The sequence below is a fragment of the Ahaetulla prasina genome, chromosome 2, assembly GCF_028640845.1.
Source record: "Ahaetulla prasina isolate Xishuangbanna chromosome 2, ASM2864084v1, whole genome shotgun sequence".
Classification (NCBI taxonomy): Eukaryota; Metazoa; Chordata; class Lepidosauria; order Squamata; family Colubridae; genus Ahaetulla; species Ahaetulla prasina.
Window position 1 is genome coordinate 62734236 of NC_080540.1, and position 19741 is coordinate 62753976.

Below are 19741 nucleotides of genomic sequence, written 5' to 3' on the forward strand. Positions count from 1 at the left end.
TTATTGTGAAATAATTTGCTATGGTTAATAATTTGCCAATAGGTGTTTTTTTTTAATATAAAATAAGCTTCTAAACCAAAATTATTCCTCTATTTCTTTTCCAAGGACTGGTATGACTCTGGAAAACCGTGTGTGTTTTGGCTCTCGGGATTCTTTTTCACACAAGCATTTTTAACTGGAGGGATGCAGAATTATGCCAGGAAGTACACTATTCCTATTGATCTCCTGGGATATGAGTTTCAGGTAAAATTAGGTGGCAAAGGCTGAATTTTACATATTACATAGGAATTTGCAAAGACTCCGAAGAGTATCAATAGATAACTGTGTTAATTCATATGTGTACCTATTTTGATTCCTCAGTCTTTCGAGGTAGATGAAGGCAGGAAACAGATACTACAATAAGTACTAGCATCCTACTTTATTGTCATCATAACAGATTATTTCAAAGCTAAGAGAAATAAGGCAGGCCAATCTGGATTGCCTTTTACTCCATCCTGTCTTTCCAGGGCATTCTAATCTTTTTGTAATAGCTGCTGCACACTATATTTAAATATGCAAATAGCCTTGGAGAAGGTACATAACATCTATTAGGAAAGCATAAATGCAGCCTGGAAAAACAGGAAGAAGTGAGAAAAAAAACTGTGCAGGAAATCAGCTCAGTTCCTCTTAAAGGAATAGCTATAGCTAAAATTGCATACAGGTGGGCCACAAACATACAGGCAAGTGGGTGCCAAGGTTGTGGTGGAGAACTTGATGTATCTTTTTATCTTCTGCTCAGTCATTCAAAAAATTTGAAGTTTGTTTCCTTCCCAGATATTGGTAGTCCTTGTTTACAGATCCTAACTGGGATCAGAATTTTGGTCACTAAGTGAAGTAGTCATCAGGCAAAACATTAAGTGACTGTATTGCTTAGCAATGGCAGTTCCAGTAATCCTGGTTATTGTCATTAAGCCAGGATCACACCATTGTTAGGCCAAGAGCTCATGCTTCTGTTGCCATGTCGTGCTCACTCTGCTTCAAATTCCCCCGCCCGCCTATCTCTTCCACCATCTCTGCCTTTCTGGTATCTGGAGCCTAAGTGGACAATCTCTCATTTTCTTTTTGACTACAGAGCTTTCATTGGGTGATGCAGACCTGTCAGCCTTTGCCACTTGGTCATCTCTGCTTCTTCAGAGACATCTAGATTGCCATTTTCCTCAACTGGAACTCTCCCATTTTAATAACAATCTAACTTAATTAGTGAAGACCTGGGAGGCAATAAAGACACAATTCATTGTTATATATGTGTAGGTGCTTTGATCCAAAGTGGGAATGGAGTTTAGAATCCAAAATCAGCATGCTTGCGGCATGTATTAGAAGCTTGTTAGAGAAGCCATGAGTTTTCCTGCAATTGATTAGTAACCACTTTGGATGTACCTCATTAAAGGCAGTGTTTTTTAAGGGAGCTGGTGATAAGCAAAATAAAAATACTTGTGCCATGTCAAAAGAAACATTTTTCCTGCTTTGGATTTCCTGCTATTCATTATTAATTTATCCAGCTACACTCAACAGAAATCAAGATCTGGATGGAACAAAAAGGAAATTTAAAGAAGAGTAATTTCCAAATCTCCAAATAGGGATGCGGTGGCTCAGTGGCTAACCCGCTGAGCTTGTCGATTAGAAGTTCGGCAGTTCAGCGGTTCGGATCCCTAGCGCCATGTAATAGGGTGAGATCCCGTTACTTGTCTCAGCTTCTGCCAACCTAGCAGTTCGAAAGCACGTAAGAAATGCAAGTAGAAAAATAGGGACCACTTTGGTGGGAAGGTAACAGTGCTCCATGCGCCTTCAGCATTGAGTCATACTAGCCACATGACTACGGAGACGACTTTGGACAGTGCTGGCTCTTCGGTTTAGAAAAGGAGATGAGCACTTCACCTAGAGCCGGAAACAACTAGCATGCATGTGTGGCGGAACCATTACCTTAATCTCCAAATATAGTACTTCATATTGGAAAAGCTAGTACTAAAATTATATTATATTGCTAAAAAGATCGCCATATTTCCAATCTGAAATGAACAAAAGGTTATAACAGAGCAATAATTTATTGTTTTTATTTTGTTCAGGTTATTCCAAGGGATACTTCAACTACTGCTCCAGAAGATGGTGTTTACATCAATGGGCTATTTTTAGATGGAGCTCGCTGGGATAGAGCAAAGTTAGTAGTAAATGTATATCACATATACAGTAGTAAAATTGCTTCTCCACCTTTCATTGAACACTAATTTTCAACGTATTTTTGTAACTTGACATCTTACATTCCCTTTTCTTAACAAAATCAATAGGAGTAAAAGCAGGGCCATCACACTGAGATGCAAAATGCTAGATAACCACCAACTGGCATGATGCAGAAAACCTGAACTATTTGCTGCCAGCTGTGATGACCCAGATGTTTTCAACAGAGATACGTCACTGTAAAACAGGAATGCATTAAATTGTTTTATAAAAGTCATGAGATGTAATATATACTATAGATTTAAAGGCAAATTTCTCTTTTAAAATATGGGAATAGTAATAAATATTCCAAATGATAGTTGGGTTTATGTACTTCTTTACCACTTCACAACTAATAAGACATTCTTCTGTACTCCCATCTTCACTTGGATGTTCTCTAACTGGGATGATCTGTCTACCGGTATTAATATTTGCTTAGCTCATTTCCCTCCACTGAATAGAATAGAATAGAATTTTTATTGGCCAAGTGTGATTGGACACACAAGGAATTTGTCTTGGTGCATATGCTCTCAGTGTACATAAAAAAAAAAAGATACGTTCATCAAGGTACAACATTTACAACACAATTGATGGTCAATATATCAATATAAATCATAAGGATTGCCAGCAACAAGTTATAGTCATACAGTCATAAATGGAAAGAGATTGGTGATGGGAACTATGAGAAGATTAATAGTAGTTCAGATTTAGTAAATAGTTTGACAGTGTTGATGGAATTATTTGTTTAGCAGAGTGATGGCCTTCGGGAAAAAACTGTTCTTGTGTCTAGTTGTTCTGGTGTGCAGTGCTCTATAGCGTCGTTTTGAGGGTAGGAGTTGAAACAGTTTATGTCCTGGATGCGAGGAGTCTGTAAATATTTTCACGGCCCTCTTCTTGATTCGTGCAGTATACAGGTCCTCAATGGAAGGCAGGTTGGTAGCAATTATTTTTTCTGCAGTTCTAATTATCCTCTGAAGTCTGTGTTTTTCTTGTTGGGTTGCAGAACCGAACCAGACAGTTATAGAGGTGCAAATGACAGACTCAATAATTCCTCTGTAGAACTGAATCAGCAGCTCCTTGGGCAGTTTGAGCTTACTGAGTTGGATTGAATTCAATTACTGAATTGAATAGGAAGGGGCATTCACTAATAACTTAAACATAACCACTCTATGCTGAAGGACTAATCCTTAATGTATGGTGGAAGATCAAATTTATGATGACTGGAGTAGCTATAGTTTTCTTCTTTTTCCTAAATATGTTATATTACATAAAACTTCATCCTTTTTAACTATACTATGTTAGTTTTCCACAGTTGTCTTTTTTTTTTCACCAGAGGGCTCCTAGGTGAACAACATCCCAAAATTCTCTTTGACATAATGCCCATTATTTGGATAAAACCAGGTAAGGGAATTTTTTGAAAATAATTATTTGAAAATGTGCAATCCCGTATCTCTTGCAACAAATTAGTGGATTCAATTCCTTAATGTTAGATTACTGATTACTTTACAAGGTTTAAGTTACATAGCAAGATGTCCTAGCTGTCAATACAAAAAATTGTATTGTAGCCAGCATAGCAAAACTATATTTCTATATGCATTTTCTATATGCAATGGTACCTCAGTACTCAGCTGCTTTGAAACTCATTGAATTTGGAACTCAACACATTTTGATGTGAAAATTTCCCAGTTCTCATTGTTTGTTTGGTACTCAATGTACAAGCTAGAACTCATCAGTTTCGGCTGCCTTGTAACCAGAGGTGAAATACTTCCGGTTCGGGCCAGATTGGGCTAGCCGGTAGCGATAGGGGCGGGTAGTTTGGAGAACCGTTAGCAACAAATCCCTGCCCCCCCCCATGCCCACCCAATCGCCCGGTCCCCACTTGCTTACTTGGCAGCTTCCTGCTTCTTTTGGTCTCACTTGCTATTCTGGCCTTGCTTCTGCTGCAAATGAAGCAAATGAAACTGCCTGCCTGCAATCCATCTCATAGTTAATTGGGTTTTTTTTAAGAGTTTTATTTATTTTAGACATAACAATTTAAAGTTAAGGAAGTTTTAAATTTAGCTGTTTTTATCTAAATATATAAATAAAATAAAATAATAAAATAAAATATTTGTGCAGCTTTCTGAGATTGGGTGTGTTTCTGTAGTGTTTCACTCTAACTACACAAACACAAAATCTCACAAAGCTGTATGTGGTATTTTGTGTGTGTGTGTGTGTGAGAGTCAGTTGTGTTGTGTTGTGTGTATGTGTAAAGTGTGAAAGTTGGTTTTTGAGCTGCTTGTGGCTGTGTGAAGTTCCTGCTTGTTGCAGGGCCCATTTTGGGTGAAGTGCAGCTGCTTTTACATTGTGTGTGAGTCAGTTGTGTTGTGTTTTGTGTGTATGTAAAGTGTGAAAGTTGGTTTTTGGTACCTCTTATTGTTTGTGTACTTTGTTTATTATTTTTATTATTTATTGTTATTGGCCATGCCCACCCAGTCACCTGACCACCAAGCCACAACCACCAATTAAGCCATGCCCACAGAACCGGTAGGGAAAATTTTTAGATTTCACCCCTGCTTGTAACTCACTACATTATTCCTTATGGGAAAAAATTGTTTGGTACCATCATTTTTGGTAGTCATCATGCTTACTGGAACCAATGAATGACAAGTACTGAGGTACCCCTGATTATTTTCATTTCCCTTCCCACTAAAATTTTCCTACAAACAAGAACCAATTGCTATCCTTTATGTAGTAGTGAGATATGGTTCTAGCAGAAGCAATTTTATAGTATTGTTAGTTCTGCACCATTTCCTTGTCTTTCACATACATCACCTGGAGCTCTTGATCCACGGTGGTGGGGTGGCAGAAGCTGCTTCAATGCAGCCTCCATCATACTGTCTTTGTGGATCAGTGATGTAGGTGAGCAGTGTGGTGGTGGTGGTTGTAGTTGACCGGTGTCATGGCTATGATGGGGAGATGGACAGGAATATCATATGGCATGTGTGTGACCCTAATATTCATTGTTGCAACGTAAGTGTTTCATAGGAGTGATCCATAGGAGACCATGTGGATATGCATTAAATCTGTCAATTGTTGTAAATTAGCTTTTATATGTACCTACTGTGTGTAGCTATTTATACAGGTTTCATTATGGTCTTTCAGTATCAAATGCAGTTAATTGGCAGGGCTATTGGTTCCTACTTTTAAATGTTAATATGTCATTTATGGCCTGTCATAGTTTTTCAATATGCATTTTAAACTTGCTGTTTACATTACTCTACTATATTGCATGCAAGGGAGCAATGGCTCAGTGGTTAAAGATACTGAGCTTTCTAGCTGACAACCCGAGTTCAAGACCCCAGCGCTATGCAGCAGGGTGAGCTCCCATTACTTACTTCAGCTCCTGCCAACCTAGCAGTTCGAAAGCATGCAAGTGCAAGTAGTAGATAAATAGGTACCACTTTGGTGGGAAGGGAACAGCATTCTGTCAGCCTCAGTGTATATTCATGCTGGCCACATGACTACAGAAATATCTTTGGATAACACTGGCTCTCTTGGATAAGAAACTGAAATGAGCATCACCCCATAGAGTCAGACATGACTGGGCAGAGGAAACCTTTACCTTTACCTTTAATATATTGCATGTAAGGTCATTGACTATTACAAGAAATCTCTCTTGTAACATGACATCAAGATTCTAGACAAGGATTCATTGATCCAAATATTTATCATTATTATAAAAAACAAACCTCAAATGACAGCATGACTGACATTTATTTCTAGGTACTAGTTTATGTATTGCTTTGATGTCTAAAGCCCTAAATCACTTTGGACCAGATATTTCCTCCCATAAAAATCAATCCAATCTCAGATAGAAAGCATTATATTTATTGCAGGCAATTAAAACTCATCCTTTTTGGTGGTGCCAGTTAATTCAGTCTGTGTCTCTGGAAGTGCTCAGATAGCATTGCTGTTGCACTTTAGGCACTAAATCAAGGCATTTTCCCACTCCCCTTTTTATGTTAGTATTTGTTTGAACTTAAACAGTTTTTAACTATAATTTTATTTTATTCTCAAATTGCTGCTGTCAAAGAGGGATGTTTTAAACATGTAGCTAATGAACAGGAATCCCATCATACTCAAAACTAAGATGTCAGAGAGAAGTATAAGAAGTTAATCCATTATATTTCACTTACAGTCACAAGTTTAATTGCCCACCTCAAGAGATGCAATGATTGTTGTTTTCCCTCAGTTTTACTCCATCGTGCTGCAATGCAGTTTGTAAGCTATAGGCATTCAGTATTTTTCTTTCATTTTATCCTCAATTTTTGTTTTTGTTTTATTTATTTATTTGTCAAGAACGCATTAGGTAATAAGTATAAGCATGGATTGGCTACATAAAATAGATACAAACAGAGGAAACATTAGGACAGGGACGGTAGGCACACTGGTGCTCTTATGCACACCCCTTACAGACCTCTTAGGAATGAAGTGAGGTCAATAATAGATAGTCTTAGGTTAAAATTGGGGGGGTTAGGGGGATGAAACCAAAGAGTCAGGTAGTGTATTCCAGGCACTGACCATTCTGTTGCTGAAGTCATATTTTCTGCAATAGAGTTTGGAGCAGTTCACTTTAAGTTTGTATCTATTGTGTGCTCATGTAGTCGTTGGCAGGTAGGACATTGTAGCAGATAATTTTATGAGTTAAATAACCAAAGTTGGCGTAGTTCTAAGTTGTCTAAACCCAGAATTTCAACTCTGGTGGCATAAGGTATTTTGTTGTGAGCAGAGGAGTAGAGGACTCTTCTTGTGAAGAATTTCACCTTACAGGATATTTCCCTTGCAGCCAAAACATCAGAGCTCAAGAAATCAAATGCATATGTGTGTCCGCTGTACAAGACAAGTGAACGCAAAGGAGTCCTTTCAACAACTGGGCATTCAACTAACTTTGTCATTGCAATGAAGTTGTTAACCGACCAGCCAGTCCAGCATTGGATCAAGCGAGGAGTTGCTCTACTTTGTCAGCTGGATGATTAATTATATAGAACTCAAACCAGATGAGACTAATTACTCCATATTCATATCTTTCCCTAGAATAAAGGACTTTCTAAATATTTTGATCATTTAGACTTTCTGGTAACAATATTTTACAATAAACTGAACCCATTCTTGATGCTTTTTCTTCTGTTCTTTTATAAGAAAAGTGTTTACTATGCAAAATATCTTATTTAGTGCATCATAATTCATTTTGAAGTTGTTGAAAAATAAATTTCCTTTTGCTCAAAAATGTTGTTGCTTCCTTTCAACTCTTAACATTTGAAGATCTAAAATATTTGATTTAGTCTGTGTTGATTTCTGCTTTCTGGACAACTCTTCTGCTTTTTTGGAGGGTGACAAACTCTGGAAGGTGAATTAGATTAAAATTGTTAACCCTTCATTTCTGGCTGAACAGAATATCCTCAGTGGACCATTCTTTTGCAGCCATGTTTCTTCATCTTTTGTGTGTATGCGTTTTTAAAAAATATGAAACCATTCCAATTTGCTACGGATGTGTGGATGGCACATATTTCTACCCCAGAGTAACTGGAATTAGTTCTTGATATAGAATAGAATAGAAAAACAGAGTTGGAAGGGACCTTGGTGGTCTTCTAGTCCAACCCCCAGCTTAGGCAGGAATCGATCATATTGTGGAAAGAGTTGTTACAGTAGCATAATCAATAATATGTATTGTGTGTTGAGGCATCATTACCATCCAAAATTAGCAGGCATCACAGAAAAAGTAAGAAGTCAATTTTTATTTATGGACTGTTTTAGCACAGTAGCCTTGTTTTTGCAACATGCTTAACTGGAGTGCAGGGGTAGAGTAGAACTATTTAATGTAAAATAAACATTCCTTTCCAAGTCCTGTGATTGAGAGAATATCCTAGAGCTTCTCTGCAGAATTAGCATTTCCTTAACACTTCTTTGATTCAAGTCCACCTCCAACTTATACAGTAATGGCTGCTAGTACCAGAGATGTATTTCTGGTTTGCATAGTTTTGGTCAATTTTAATGAAGAATAATACCTGGTCCTGTTGTTGGAGATAATAGGTTTTTTGGTTTCTGATATGATGTGTATATAATATTTGCTAACATTCAAACTGAACTCTCTCCCCAAAATCAGTTCATATGCAATCCTCTACAGAGGGCTGTAAAGCACTGTGAAGCGGTATATAGGTCTAAGTGCTATTGCTATTACTTCATGGTTCATAATGAATGAATCAATGTCCCCCATGTTTTTCGATATATGACTAGTTATCTGGTACTGAATAACTTCCCAGGTCCTTGCTGCTGCTTTAATTATATGCTGTGCATTTAGGAATTTACTGAAATGAATTAAATTTTCCTAACAGTTATTACAGTCTGATTTTAAAATGCCTGTTCTTGGAATAGTTTTTGTTATTCATCCATGTGGTTCATTTGCTGACCCTCACTTAATCCATATGTCTTGTCTGCAAGAGAGAATGTCTTACAGTCAGATATTTATAGTGAGTTATTAATGGCTCCAATGATGCAATGAGCCCAGGATCATTTTTCAATACATCAAACATCACATTTTGGTTTTGACACTTGCTTAGAGTGAGCAGTTTGTGTTTCAAATGTGGGAGAAAGGTGAGGAAAATGTGTGTTGTCATTATAAAAAGTCAGTTCTTCCAAAGCTTAGCTTCCTGAGCTATTTCTAAATAATAAAAGTTAAACGTTGGCATTTCTGGAATGTTGTTTTTTACTACTCCAGGAGTGCGTGTGCGTGTTTGCATTTGCATGTTTTGCTTTTTATGTGTTAGCGTTCCAAAGAGAAAAGGCGTTTTGTGATTTTCTTGTATCCCATAAACTTTGCTTAATAATTTTTAACACTTTTTCAATATTTATGCATGTATTTATGCATTCATTTTGATGCAGCCAAATGAAAATATATCTCAATACCATTGATTTTAATGGAGGAAAATAACTGAAAACAATGCCAGTTAAAATGCTCCACTTTGGCTTAATTCTCTCACTAATTCTGTTACTATGGTGTAAGCCATTTTTAATGTACAACAGAGAGTGTTTCCTGAACAATAATAGAGTATTAAATCAAATGCTAGTGATATTTTTTACGAGGAAACATCCGCATTGCAAATGATATTTTGTGTTTGTTAATAAAATCGAGAAGTTCTGCATCTCTTTCCAGTCAGTCTAAGCAGCTTTCAGCTGAACTGTTGCTTTTTAATGTACATGACCCAGCACTTTCTTTACACAAACAGCAAATATGAGCAGAGTGAGGAAGGGCATTGCAAAAGAGATCTGTAGGAACGTATTGAGGTTAGCAAGGGTGAGGGCAGTAAAGATAGGAGAACGAAGCATAAGGAAGAACTGAGCCCTCAAACTCCTTGGCACAGGCATGTACTCAGAAAGAGGAGCAAAAAGAAGTCAAATTGATAACCTGGTCTGCCTAGTGTGATCCTGATGGTTTTGGTGTCTGTCAAGTTAATGCTCAAAAAGAGATTGAGACGGGACGGGACGGGGGTGGGGTGGGGGGGTTTAAGAATTCTTTGCTTTTGTTCCTCATTATACATTTCTATGTCTCTGGCTATTGGTATTTCTAGAAGTTGCAACATAATGTTTAACCCCACCTCATTCTGTAATTTAAGATATGTGGTTTTAACCTGTATGATACTACAAAAATGCATGATGAGGAAGCTGAGGATGACGTCTCTATGCAGCTTGTCATTCAGCAAAGCCTGCATGACATACCCGGGAGCAAGACGGTGACTCCTGCAAAGAGTGACAGGTGTGCCCTGCCTTTGATATATTGTTTCTAGCATCTGTTAAAATGTTTCTTGGAACAGAAACGATGTAATTTTTGAAATACAGTTTCAGAGAATGCTGTGCAACTGTTCACAGAATATTGTTACAGGCATGAAATTTCCATATTTTGTATGTTTATGTGATGATTTTTGGTATCTTTAGAATGACACATATTTTTATTTATAAATGTGGCTAGTACCCGTTTAATATGAAAAATCTCTCCCCCACCAAGAAAGATTAACATAAATGTATAAATTATAAAGTACCTATTTTATTTTATTTTCCATTATAATGCCAATTACAATGTTTTTAACTTTGTGTATTCTGTTTTTGTTTTTATTTATTAAAGCAAAGTATTGACCTTCCGCTGCTTCCCTCTAAAGAAGGGTAGGCACTAGTTTTACAGTTGTGGATAAACTTCCTACTCTGGTAGCCAAAATCTATATGACATGACAATGAAGTAACTGATGATCTCATCAGAGGGACAGGCTGTTATTTTCCTTTTTTAATTTTGGTTTTAAATTTCTTTTATTATTGTTGTTTCTTTTAAAACAACATTAATCTTGTTTTAGTCTCAGTTTGTAGGGAAAAAATACCAAAACTTGTGCCACCCCTGTTATTGGGCAACCAGTAATCAAAGTTTGGCAGATTGATTTCTGGTGGCTTTGGGAACTGCAGTAAATAAATCAATGAAAAATAAGGCATGGGGAGGCCATGAACTGCTTGTCATCCAGCTCTTGTGGTTTTTTTTTAAATTATTATTATTTTAATGTATTTATCGGTCTGCTAGGTTTTTTTTTATATTTTTATTTCTTTTTGTCACAACAGTATACACAAACAATTGTCATCGATAAAACAACATATTTTGAAGAAAATATATACATATATGTAAAAAAAATATGCATCAACTATATCAATTTGATATGATGAAGAGAACAATAGGACAGGAACGGTAGGCACTTTTGTGCTCTTATGCACGCCCCTTATAGTTCTCTCAGGAATGGGGTGAGGTCAATAGTAGACAATTTTAGGTTGAAGTTTTTGGGATTTTGAGTAGAGACTATGGAGTCAGGTAATGAGTTCCAAGCATTAACAACTCTGTTACAGAAGTCATATTTTCTGCAATCAAGTCTGAAGCAGTTGACATTTAGCTTGAATCTATTTTTTGCTCTTGTAATATTGCAATTGAAGCTGAAGTAGTCTTTTATAGGAAGGATATTGCAGTAGAGGCTGTTTTATTTTAGTTGACTAGACAGACATTACCATATTTAATTATAGTGAGGGAAGGGTAGGCATTCCCCCCATCCTTTCAAATAATTTCTATCATCCAAAGCCTTATTCTGGAATATTGTCAACTCTTAATCAGTAGAAAATGTCAATTTTCCTGCTTCATTTTTGCCCACAGTGATAAATTCCTGTGATTTCACTTTCTTTAGGAATTAGTAAGCCACGGAACAGGAGGACACAACCTGTTCCAGGCCAAATCCCCCATGGTGGCTACTTTCTAAAAGCCACAATGAGAGTCAAAGCAAAATAATATTAGAATTCATGTTGTTTAACTTTCATTACAATAAAATACAGTTAATAGGATTACTCTCCAATTACATATTTAACGATTTCCCCCTTTTGTTGGGCTAACAATAATAGTTTGATTCAAACGTTAAAAATCCTTTGGGAGCCATTCTTGAGACTTTAGGAGCAAAGAAGAAATAGTAACAGTCACTATTGCAATGGAATGCAATTATTCCGTTCAATGAGAGAAAAGCAAGAAGAATGGCACATTTGTTATTTAATGACAGGAAGGCCTAACGTACAGAGTAGAGCTCTTAATTCACTGAGATAAAAGACAGTGTTGAGAGAATAGAGGGGGAAATAGGGGAAGTTGTACTAAGATATTTATATAGTTTTCATCCATAGAAAGCAGAAAGAGAAACAAAGGAGCTCTTCGTAAATAAATAAAGGCAAACTGTGGCTTTCACATGCACAAACATACACACGCTAAAAATACCTTTAAACTGGATCCTTTTCCCAACTAGACATGCCCACAAGAATCCTAGTCCTTAAAGGTTTCAAATGTACTGAAGGGAAATCTTCCCTACAACTAGTGAGTTGGATATTTTGGCTTGACTTTAGCATTTGGGTTGGACACACCTTGAGTCAAATTCTCTATAGCCCAGAGAAAGAAAAGCAAGTCACATTAATAGGTCTCACTGAACTTCCAAATCAATGGGTATTGGCATGTTAGTCAGATACAACTACCATGAGGATACAAAAAAATAAAAAACACTAGGGAGTGACATTTCTACTCTGGTAGCAGTTAAAAGTGCAGGTAACTGTCAAGACTCAAGTCAAAGAGTTTGGTAAGCTATTCTCAATTCCAGAATATCCGAGAAGCTTACTCCCTAGGTGTATAGGACAGTAGTGGTATTCACTTACCTTCACTACTGGTTCGGAAATATGAGCGTGCTTGCCACCACTGCGCATGCACAGAGCATCCATGATGACGTCCAGATGGGTGAACGGAGCCTCCCACTGCCGCTGCTACAGGTTCGGCTGAACTGGGTAAAACAGGTAGAATCCCACCACTGGTATAGGACCTGGTTTTTCCTGCATGAAACACCAATACATTAAATATACAAAATAAGTATTTTCTCTTTTTTCACCATTTTTTGCAGTTTGAAATTCAGTGTGATATGATAATATTTGACTTTTTTAATGCTATTGCATTCTGTTTGCAGCTTTTGTTTCACAACAAGTCCAGATTACAGAAAGATCATCACTGCCATTCGGACAGTTAAGTAATAGGTTCAATTCTCTTGGGAATTTATAAAAATACACAAATGAACTCAATTAGTTGATCTTAACCCTCATGTGTGGAGGAATTAAAAGTAGCACCTGCAGGTGTGAGGCAGCCTTTTATTATGTTAAAAAGGGTTTGTTACTTATTACTAAAACAAAGTGGTCTTTGAGTTTAAAGAGCATAAATTGTAGATCTTTCATACTCGTAACAGGTGAAGAAAAGTCTTTACTTAAGTTGATGAAGAATGGATCTGCTTTTCAGGAAGTAGACTCCCAAGGTTGGCTTCTTCTTCATGAAGCAGCAGTACAACCAAACAAGAATATTCTAGAAATTACTTTGAAAGGTAACGTCCCTTTGAGGACTATGTGTGATTCTTGTCAATTTCATATATTAACTTATCAATTCAAACAAAACTCTCTCTTTCAGCCTCACATCCTACTGTCTGGCAACAGACCAACCTGAAAGGAGAAACTCCTCTGTTTCTAGCTGTGGACAAATGTCTTGTGAAAAATGTCAATGTTCTGCTAATCAATGGGTTTGATCCTGATACTAAGAATGAAGAAGAAGATTCTGCTTTGATTACTGTTAAACCAAACTGTATTTTAGAAAAAATGTCTTTTTTGGATTATGAATCACTAGGCAGAAAGTATCTTCTCATATAGGCAACTATATCTGGCATGAAATTTGGCATGAAAAACTACTTTCAATCAATGCAAGCTATCATTTTATCATTGGGAATGTTTAATTGTTCTCAGACAAACAATACATAAACATAATAACAGAGTTGGAAGGGACCTTGGAGGTCTTCTAGTCCAACCCCCTGCCGAGGCAGGAAACCCTACACCATTTCAGACAAATGGCTATCCAACATTTTCGTAAAAATTTCCAGTGTGAATGCTCCAACACTAGTGATTCATAATCCAAAAAAGACATTTTTTCTAAATGTGAATGAAGAAAAGCACTGTAAAATGTTTATCTCTTCTTTTTTTTTTAAAAAACTGAAGAACAGAATTATTTTAAAGTTTAGCACTTCTTTTGTGATTCTTTTAATTATGTACAAGCAACATGTGACAGTGCTAAACAAAGGTTGTCTAATATGCTCAGTGGAAATTGAATAGTTTAATAGCTGAGGGTTAAATGAAATTTTTAAATGCTGCTCTTTCATATTTTAATATTTTACAGCAATTAAACATGAATCATATGAAATTGCTTCCTTATTGATACAATTTGGTGCCAATACCAATCTACAGTGTATCAACAAAAGGACAGCTTTACATGAGGCAGCCAGATTAGGCTTGAAAGATATGGTGGAATTACTGCTTTGGTCCAAAGCAGATCCAGATCCACGAAGTTCATATGGACTCACCCCTCTAGCGTTGGCTGCACAGAATGGGCATACAGAAATTCTGGAACTCCTACTGCGTAAAGGTGAGATGTTCTGTATAAAACCTTCAGTGTTAAATGTACTCATCTACAGAACAATTCTATTTCCTTGATATCAACGATGTAGTCATTTTATGTTGATATAAACTAAACACAATAAACACCATATTATTTTTGATTTATTATTAAAAGCTTATTGCTGTTTTTACAATAGGTGCCAACATCCTTTCCCAAGCATCAGATTCTGCATCTATATTATTTGAGGCTGCTGGAGGAGGAAACCCAGATGCCATCTCTCTTCTACTAGAATATGGAGCTGATGCCAATGTACCAAAGCAATCTGGGCATCTTCCTATCCATAGAGCTGCTTATAGAGGTCATTTCTTGTGAGTTAGAATATACTGACTCCATTTATGGAACTGGGGTGGGGGGGAAAGAGAGGAAGGGAAAGTAATCTATTCTACTTTGTGGTTTATCATATTTCTGATGTGAGAAATGTTTCTTATTGTTTGTCAAATACTGAGGTTTTTTTTATTTCATTTTGTCACAACAGTATATACAATCATCAACATAAACAATAACCCATCATGAGAGAAAAAGTATATATAAGTAAAAGTATAAGTAAAAGTATGCATATAATACTATAATGAAGGGAACAATAGGACAGGAACAGTAGGCACTTTTGTGCTCTTATGCACGCCCCTTATAGTCCTCTTAGGAATGAGGTGAGGTCAATAGTAGACAGTTTTTGATTGAAGATTTTGGGGTTTTGAGTAGAGACTATAGAGTCAGGTAGTGAGTTCCAAGCATTAACAACTCTGTTACAAAAGTCATATTTTCTGCAATCGAGTTTGAAGCGGTTGACATTAAGTTTGAATCTATTGTTTGCTCTTGTATTGTTGCGATTGAAGCTGAAGTAGTCTTTTACAGGAAGGATATTACAATAGATGATTTTGTGTGTTAAACACAGATCATGTCGGAGTCGGCGGAGTTCTAAATTTTCTAATCCCAGGATTTCAAGCCGTTTTCCCAAAAATAAGACATCCCCTGATAATAAGCCTAATCAGGCTTTTGAGCGCATGGCAGTAAGGGCAAGCGCTTATTTCAGGGTTCAAAAAATATATAAGACAGGGTCTTATTTTGGGGGAAACACAGTAGGTAGAAAAGTCTTTTTTATCTTCAAAAACTATGTAGAAAAAGCTTGTAGCTTTCTATGCACCATTCGGCTGCTGACATTGTCCTTTCTACACATCTGTGAAAGGAAGTCCATTCTCTTCTGCATTTCACTGTCCTAGTCCTGTGACACAAAAACATTTGTAGAAGTTAGACTAATTGATAGGGGGGTTTTGTATCTGTTTGACATCATTACAAGTAACATACATTCTTTATGTTTAATGTAAATATGAATATTCTGTTGGTATTAGAACAGTCTTCCACAGCTAAACTTATGAATATACCATGTTTCCTCGTCTCCACCACTACCCTGCCTTTACCCGGCTGCTGCTGCTTGAGAAAAGGACAGGCAATTGTGGGAAGTGCATGCTTACGATAGAAGCAAAGCCCAGCCTGTCCCTTTCAAGCAATCAAATGTCTGTGCGAGTGCGATAGAGAATGAGAGAGAGAAAGAGAAACGATGGAGGGGAGTAACAAAAATTGCAGACAACGCTGTTTGAAAGGGTTTCCTCAGTGCCCTTTCTCTTCTCCGTTTCACCCGCCTGCCCGCCCACCGCACCTGGACCTGCTGGGCATCATCTGCCCCAAACCAAATGGTGGAGAGGCTTCAGGACAGTGCCTTTAACCACGGTCTGCTTTTAAGGGGCACAGCAGCCATGAGGTGACCATGCTGTCCACCTCCTGCAACTCAAAAAAAAAAAAAAAAAAGCCCTCCCTGAAAATAATCCCAAATGCTTATTTTCAAGCCTAAAAGAAAATAAGACCCAGTCTTATTTTGGGGTAAAAGAATATAGATCTGAATAGACTGGATCAACACCATTTGGTTTCTTTTGGACTGCCCTTACTGTAGCACCTTAAGGAATTTATTCTTCCTTATAAAATTACTTGAAACAATCAGCTTGCATTTGTCTTTCTCTCTCTCTTCTCCCATTTTATTATTTGCTGATGTTTTTTTAGAATTTTTCCCCACTGAAATTCTTGTCTTTTTATATGCATTTTACTAAATGGCTAAAAAGTTGATAGTTGATAGAAACACTTCTCTTATAGAAGCTTACAACTTTTGTCTCTTTATGGAAGCATTGAGGTATGTTTGAAAGGTTTGTTTGTTTGAAAGAATGTTTATCGTTATCTTATTGCTAGGGCTTTACAGATTTTGATTCCAGTCACAGATTTCAATGTCATAAAGGAGAGTGGAATCAGCCCACTTCACTCGGCAGCAGCAGGAGGACATTCTCAGTGCCTTGAATTTCTACTCAAATCTGGGTTTGATGCTAATTTTATGTTGCATCGAAGAATTCAGAAAAACTATGATGATGAGAGAAAGTCAGCACTGTATTTTGCGGTCTCTAATGGGGATATTAAGTCCGCTCATTTGCTCCTGGATGCTGGAGCCCTACCAAATCAAGACCCTGTTAATTGCCTCCAAGTGGCCTTGAGAATGGGTAACTATGAACTCATCAGTCTCCTGCTTCGGCATGGAGCCAATGTGAATTACTTTTGTAGAGTCAATACAACCCATTTTCCATCGGCTCTACAGTACACACTGAAAGATGAAGTCCTGTTAAGGATGTTGCTGAATTATGGATACAATGTTTCCCGTTGTTTTGATTGTCCTCATGGAGATAGCAAGCATTCCAAGTACTTATTTGAAGGATGGACTTCAACTGTTATCAAAGACACAATGGTAAGTACTTCCTGGGGGAGATTAACCCTTCCTTTATATGCTGAAAAGGATCATAATCTTTAAACATGCATTGAGCAGAGACATTCTATAGAATAAATGGCAAGTGTTTAGTTATTTCAAAAGTATCTGCTTGGTATTTTTGTGAAATTGTATCAGATGTAGATTTTGCTTCGTTTTGCTGCTGATTTAGTCTGGGATGCATCAGGCACTTTATAATACTGTATAAAGCATTAAATGCTGTGTTCTCATGTTCTTGTTTTTTTTTCTTAGTTCTGTGAAGTGATTACACTGTCATGGTTAAGGCACCTGTCTGGGAAGGTAGTGCGAATAATGCTAGATTATGTTGATCATCTTAGAATATGCTCTAAACTTCAAGATACTCTTCGAGAACAAAAACTGTGGCCAGAAATCAATGCAATTTTGTGTAAGTATCAAATAAAGTTATCAGCAGACATTATAGAATGTAAGGATAATTAACACAATGCATTCTTAACTTTCAAATTGCTGGATCCATTTTATGTGCTATCGTCAATCACATACACACACACACACACACACATTCCATGACAATATGTTCATATATATATATATATATACATACATACATTGAATAAAGAAGACATTGAGCACAAATACCATCCCATGATGGATGAAAATCCCATATTAAATGTATTATAACATACCAATCAGACCTGTAGTTAATTTCTGGATGCAAGTACTTGTGGCAGGTGTTAACTCATGCTTTATTCGAAGGGCCTCCCTTAAATGTTCAACACTGTACCAGTGTCAAAACTCAACTCCTCTGGGCTCACAACCATCAAATTATAATAAAATCAATAAAGATAAACATCAAAGATTGGAAGTGCAATGAAGTAAGGAGTTTCATTCTCCCTTGCCAAAAGCCTACCTGAAGACCAGACCTCCTGAACAGTAGTTTGGGGTTGCGGGGATTCAGACTCCAGGTGAGAGCAAATCTGAGCAACTTTCTCCATCCAATGGTCTCAATAATCTTCACAGTGAACCAACAGATATTCTGAAGGACCCTCCCTACCCAATAGGAACCAGGTTAATAATCTGAACAGGAAGAAATGTGATCATTCCCTTTCCATGGTTCCCGTCACTTTTATCTCTTCATCCAGCTTTTTAGAAACAGAAGTAGGAGTTGATAATTCGTATTATATAGACCTATTATTTTATTTTTCAGCAAACGCACGTCCTTTGCAACATCTTTGCCGTTTGAGAATCCGAAAATGCTTAGGACGTTTACGTCTGCGCTGTCCTGTCTTCCTGACATTTCTGCCATTACCAAACCGTTTGAAAGAATATATCCTCTATAAGGAGTATGACCTCTATGGACAAGGACATCTAAAAGGAATCTACTAAGTCAAATGCATAAAAGTGCAGTTGGAAGATTTCCTATATATAAATGAACAAAGATATTGAAGTATGTTTAAAATAGAATTCTAGTTGGTACTAATATGTCTGCTTGCTGTATACTACAGTACAAAAAAGTACTTTGAACAGTTAATGCAACAAAACACTATCAAACCTCAATGTAGTTTTGCAGATCTGATTTATGGCATTTTCATTTGCAAAGATATATGAACTAACCAAGTTAATTTGAAGTATCTAACATCGCAGACGTAACTTATGTAAAAACACTCAAATGATGTACTGTGGGAGCTGATGTCCCCAAACCTTGTGATACCCTATCTTCTGATTTCAATGGACACCTCAGTTGGTCTGGGGAAAAAGGGTTCCCTATAATATATTTTCTATCCATGGAGGGGGTTCGCCTTGTAACCCTTCATATGCTCACAAAATGCACTGCAATTATTTTTCCACCTTAGCTGTAAATATTGAAAGCAGTTTCTTAAAGATCAGCAAGAGTTAAATACAATAGTCTGCCTTTTGCTCATAGGTGCCCACATTGGAATGAAGTAATTGCATGCTGTTTTAACATATAACATTTTCAAGTAGTAAAAGCTGGGCATAACTATACTGCCTAATTTTGACTTTTTCTTTACAAATACTGTTGAATATTCCCTTTAGAAGAAAAACAATTTGCATGTGTAAGGGCTGTTAATTGGCACAAAAAAAGTAGGTCATGTATCACATTCATGGAAGGTCTTTTGGTTCAGTACTTGTATTTTTAAGCAAGACTTCTTGTGTATCGCCTAAAAATTATATTTAACTTTTAAAATTTGGCTTTCTAAGAAGTTTAGTCTTAGATTTCGTGTGTGCTATTCAGAGATCCCTTAATAGCTGAGGTTTCTACTGCCCACATCGTTAAGATGAAATTTAAAATCCTATGCCTTTTTTATTTCAAGTATGCTTATTGCAACTTCAAAAACATTATCTTTTACAAGCCCAAAAGGTTTTCTTTGAAAAGCAGTATTGTAAATGATGTATGAAGTATGTATTTCCAAAATAACTGAAGTCTTGCCATGTACCTTTATATTATAGGTGTAATAAAAATTGTATCTTGTCTTGTGTATTGCCTACACCAATTATAGTTATTTGACATAGAAAACACAAAATATTTTAAATATTTATCAAATAGTATTATGTCACAAGTATCACTTCATCTTGTCTAAAAAACTGCAACTGCAACAATATTTACAGATCTAATTTTCACAAAA

The 19741-nt window shown here is 36.7% G+C and overlaps 2 protein-coding genes across 2 annotated transcripts in view; both read left to right on the forward strand.

Annotated features, from left to right (window-relative positions):
* The window catches only part of DNAH12 (dynein axonemal heavy chain 12), a 106215-nt gene extending 98816 nt beyond the window's left edge, over positions 1–7399 (forward strand). The window contains exons 70-73 of the mRNA XM_058171890.1: positions 106–243; positions 2103–2194; positions 3584–3651; positions 7079–7399. Of these exons, the coding sequence (XP_058027873.1) occupies positions 106–243; positions 2103–2194; positions 3584–3651; positions 7079–7269 (489 nt within the window). The 3' untranslated portion in view covers positions 7270–7399. The remainder of the gene's footprint in view (positions 1–105; positions 244–2102; positions 2195–3583; positions 3652–7078) is intronic.
* Positions 7400–8844: 1445 nt separating this feature from the next.
* ASB14 (ankyrin repeat and SOCS box containing 14) lies at positions 8845–19671 on the forward strand. Its single transcript, XM_058168154.1, has 10 exons — positions 8845–8883; positions 9903–10042; positions 12798–12852; positions 13071–13202; positions 13286–13443; positions 14041–14287; positions 14457–14628; positions 16556–17099; positions 17370–17523; positions 18304–19671. The coding sequence occupies exons 4-10, from the start codon at positions 13097–13099 to the stop codon at positions 18480–18482; spliced, it is 1560 nt and encodes a 519-aa protein (XP_058024137.1). The 5' UTR covers positions 8845–8883; positions 9903–10042; positions 12798–12852; positions 13071–13096; the 3' UTR covers positions 18483–19671.
* Positions 19672–19741: the final 70 nt, after the last annotated feature.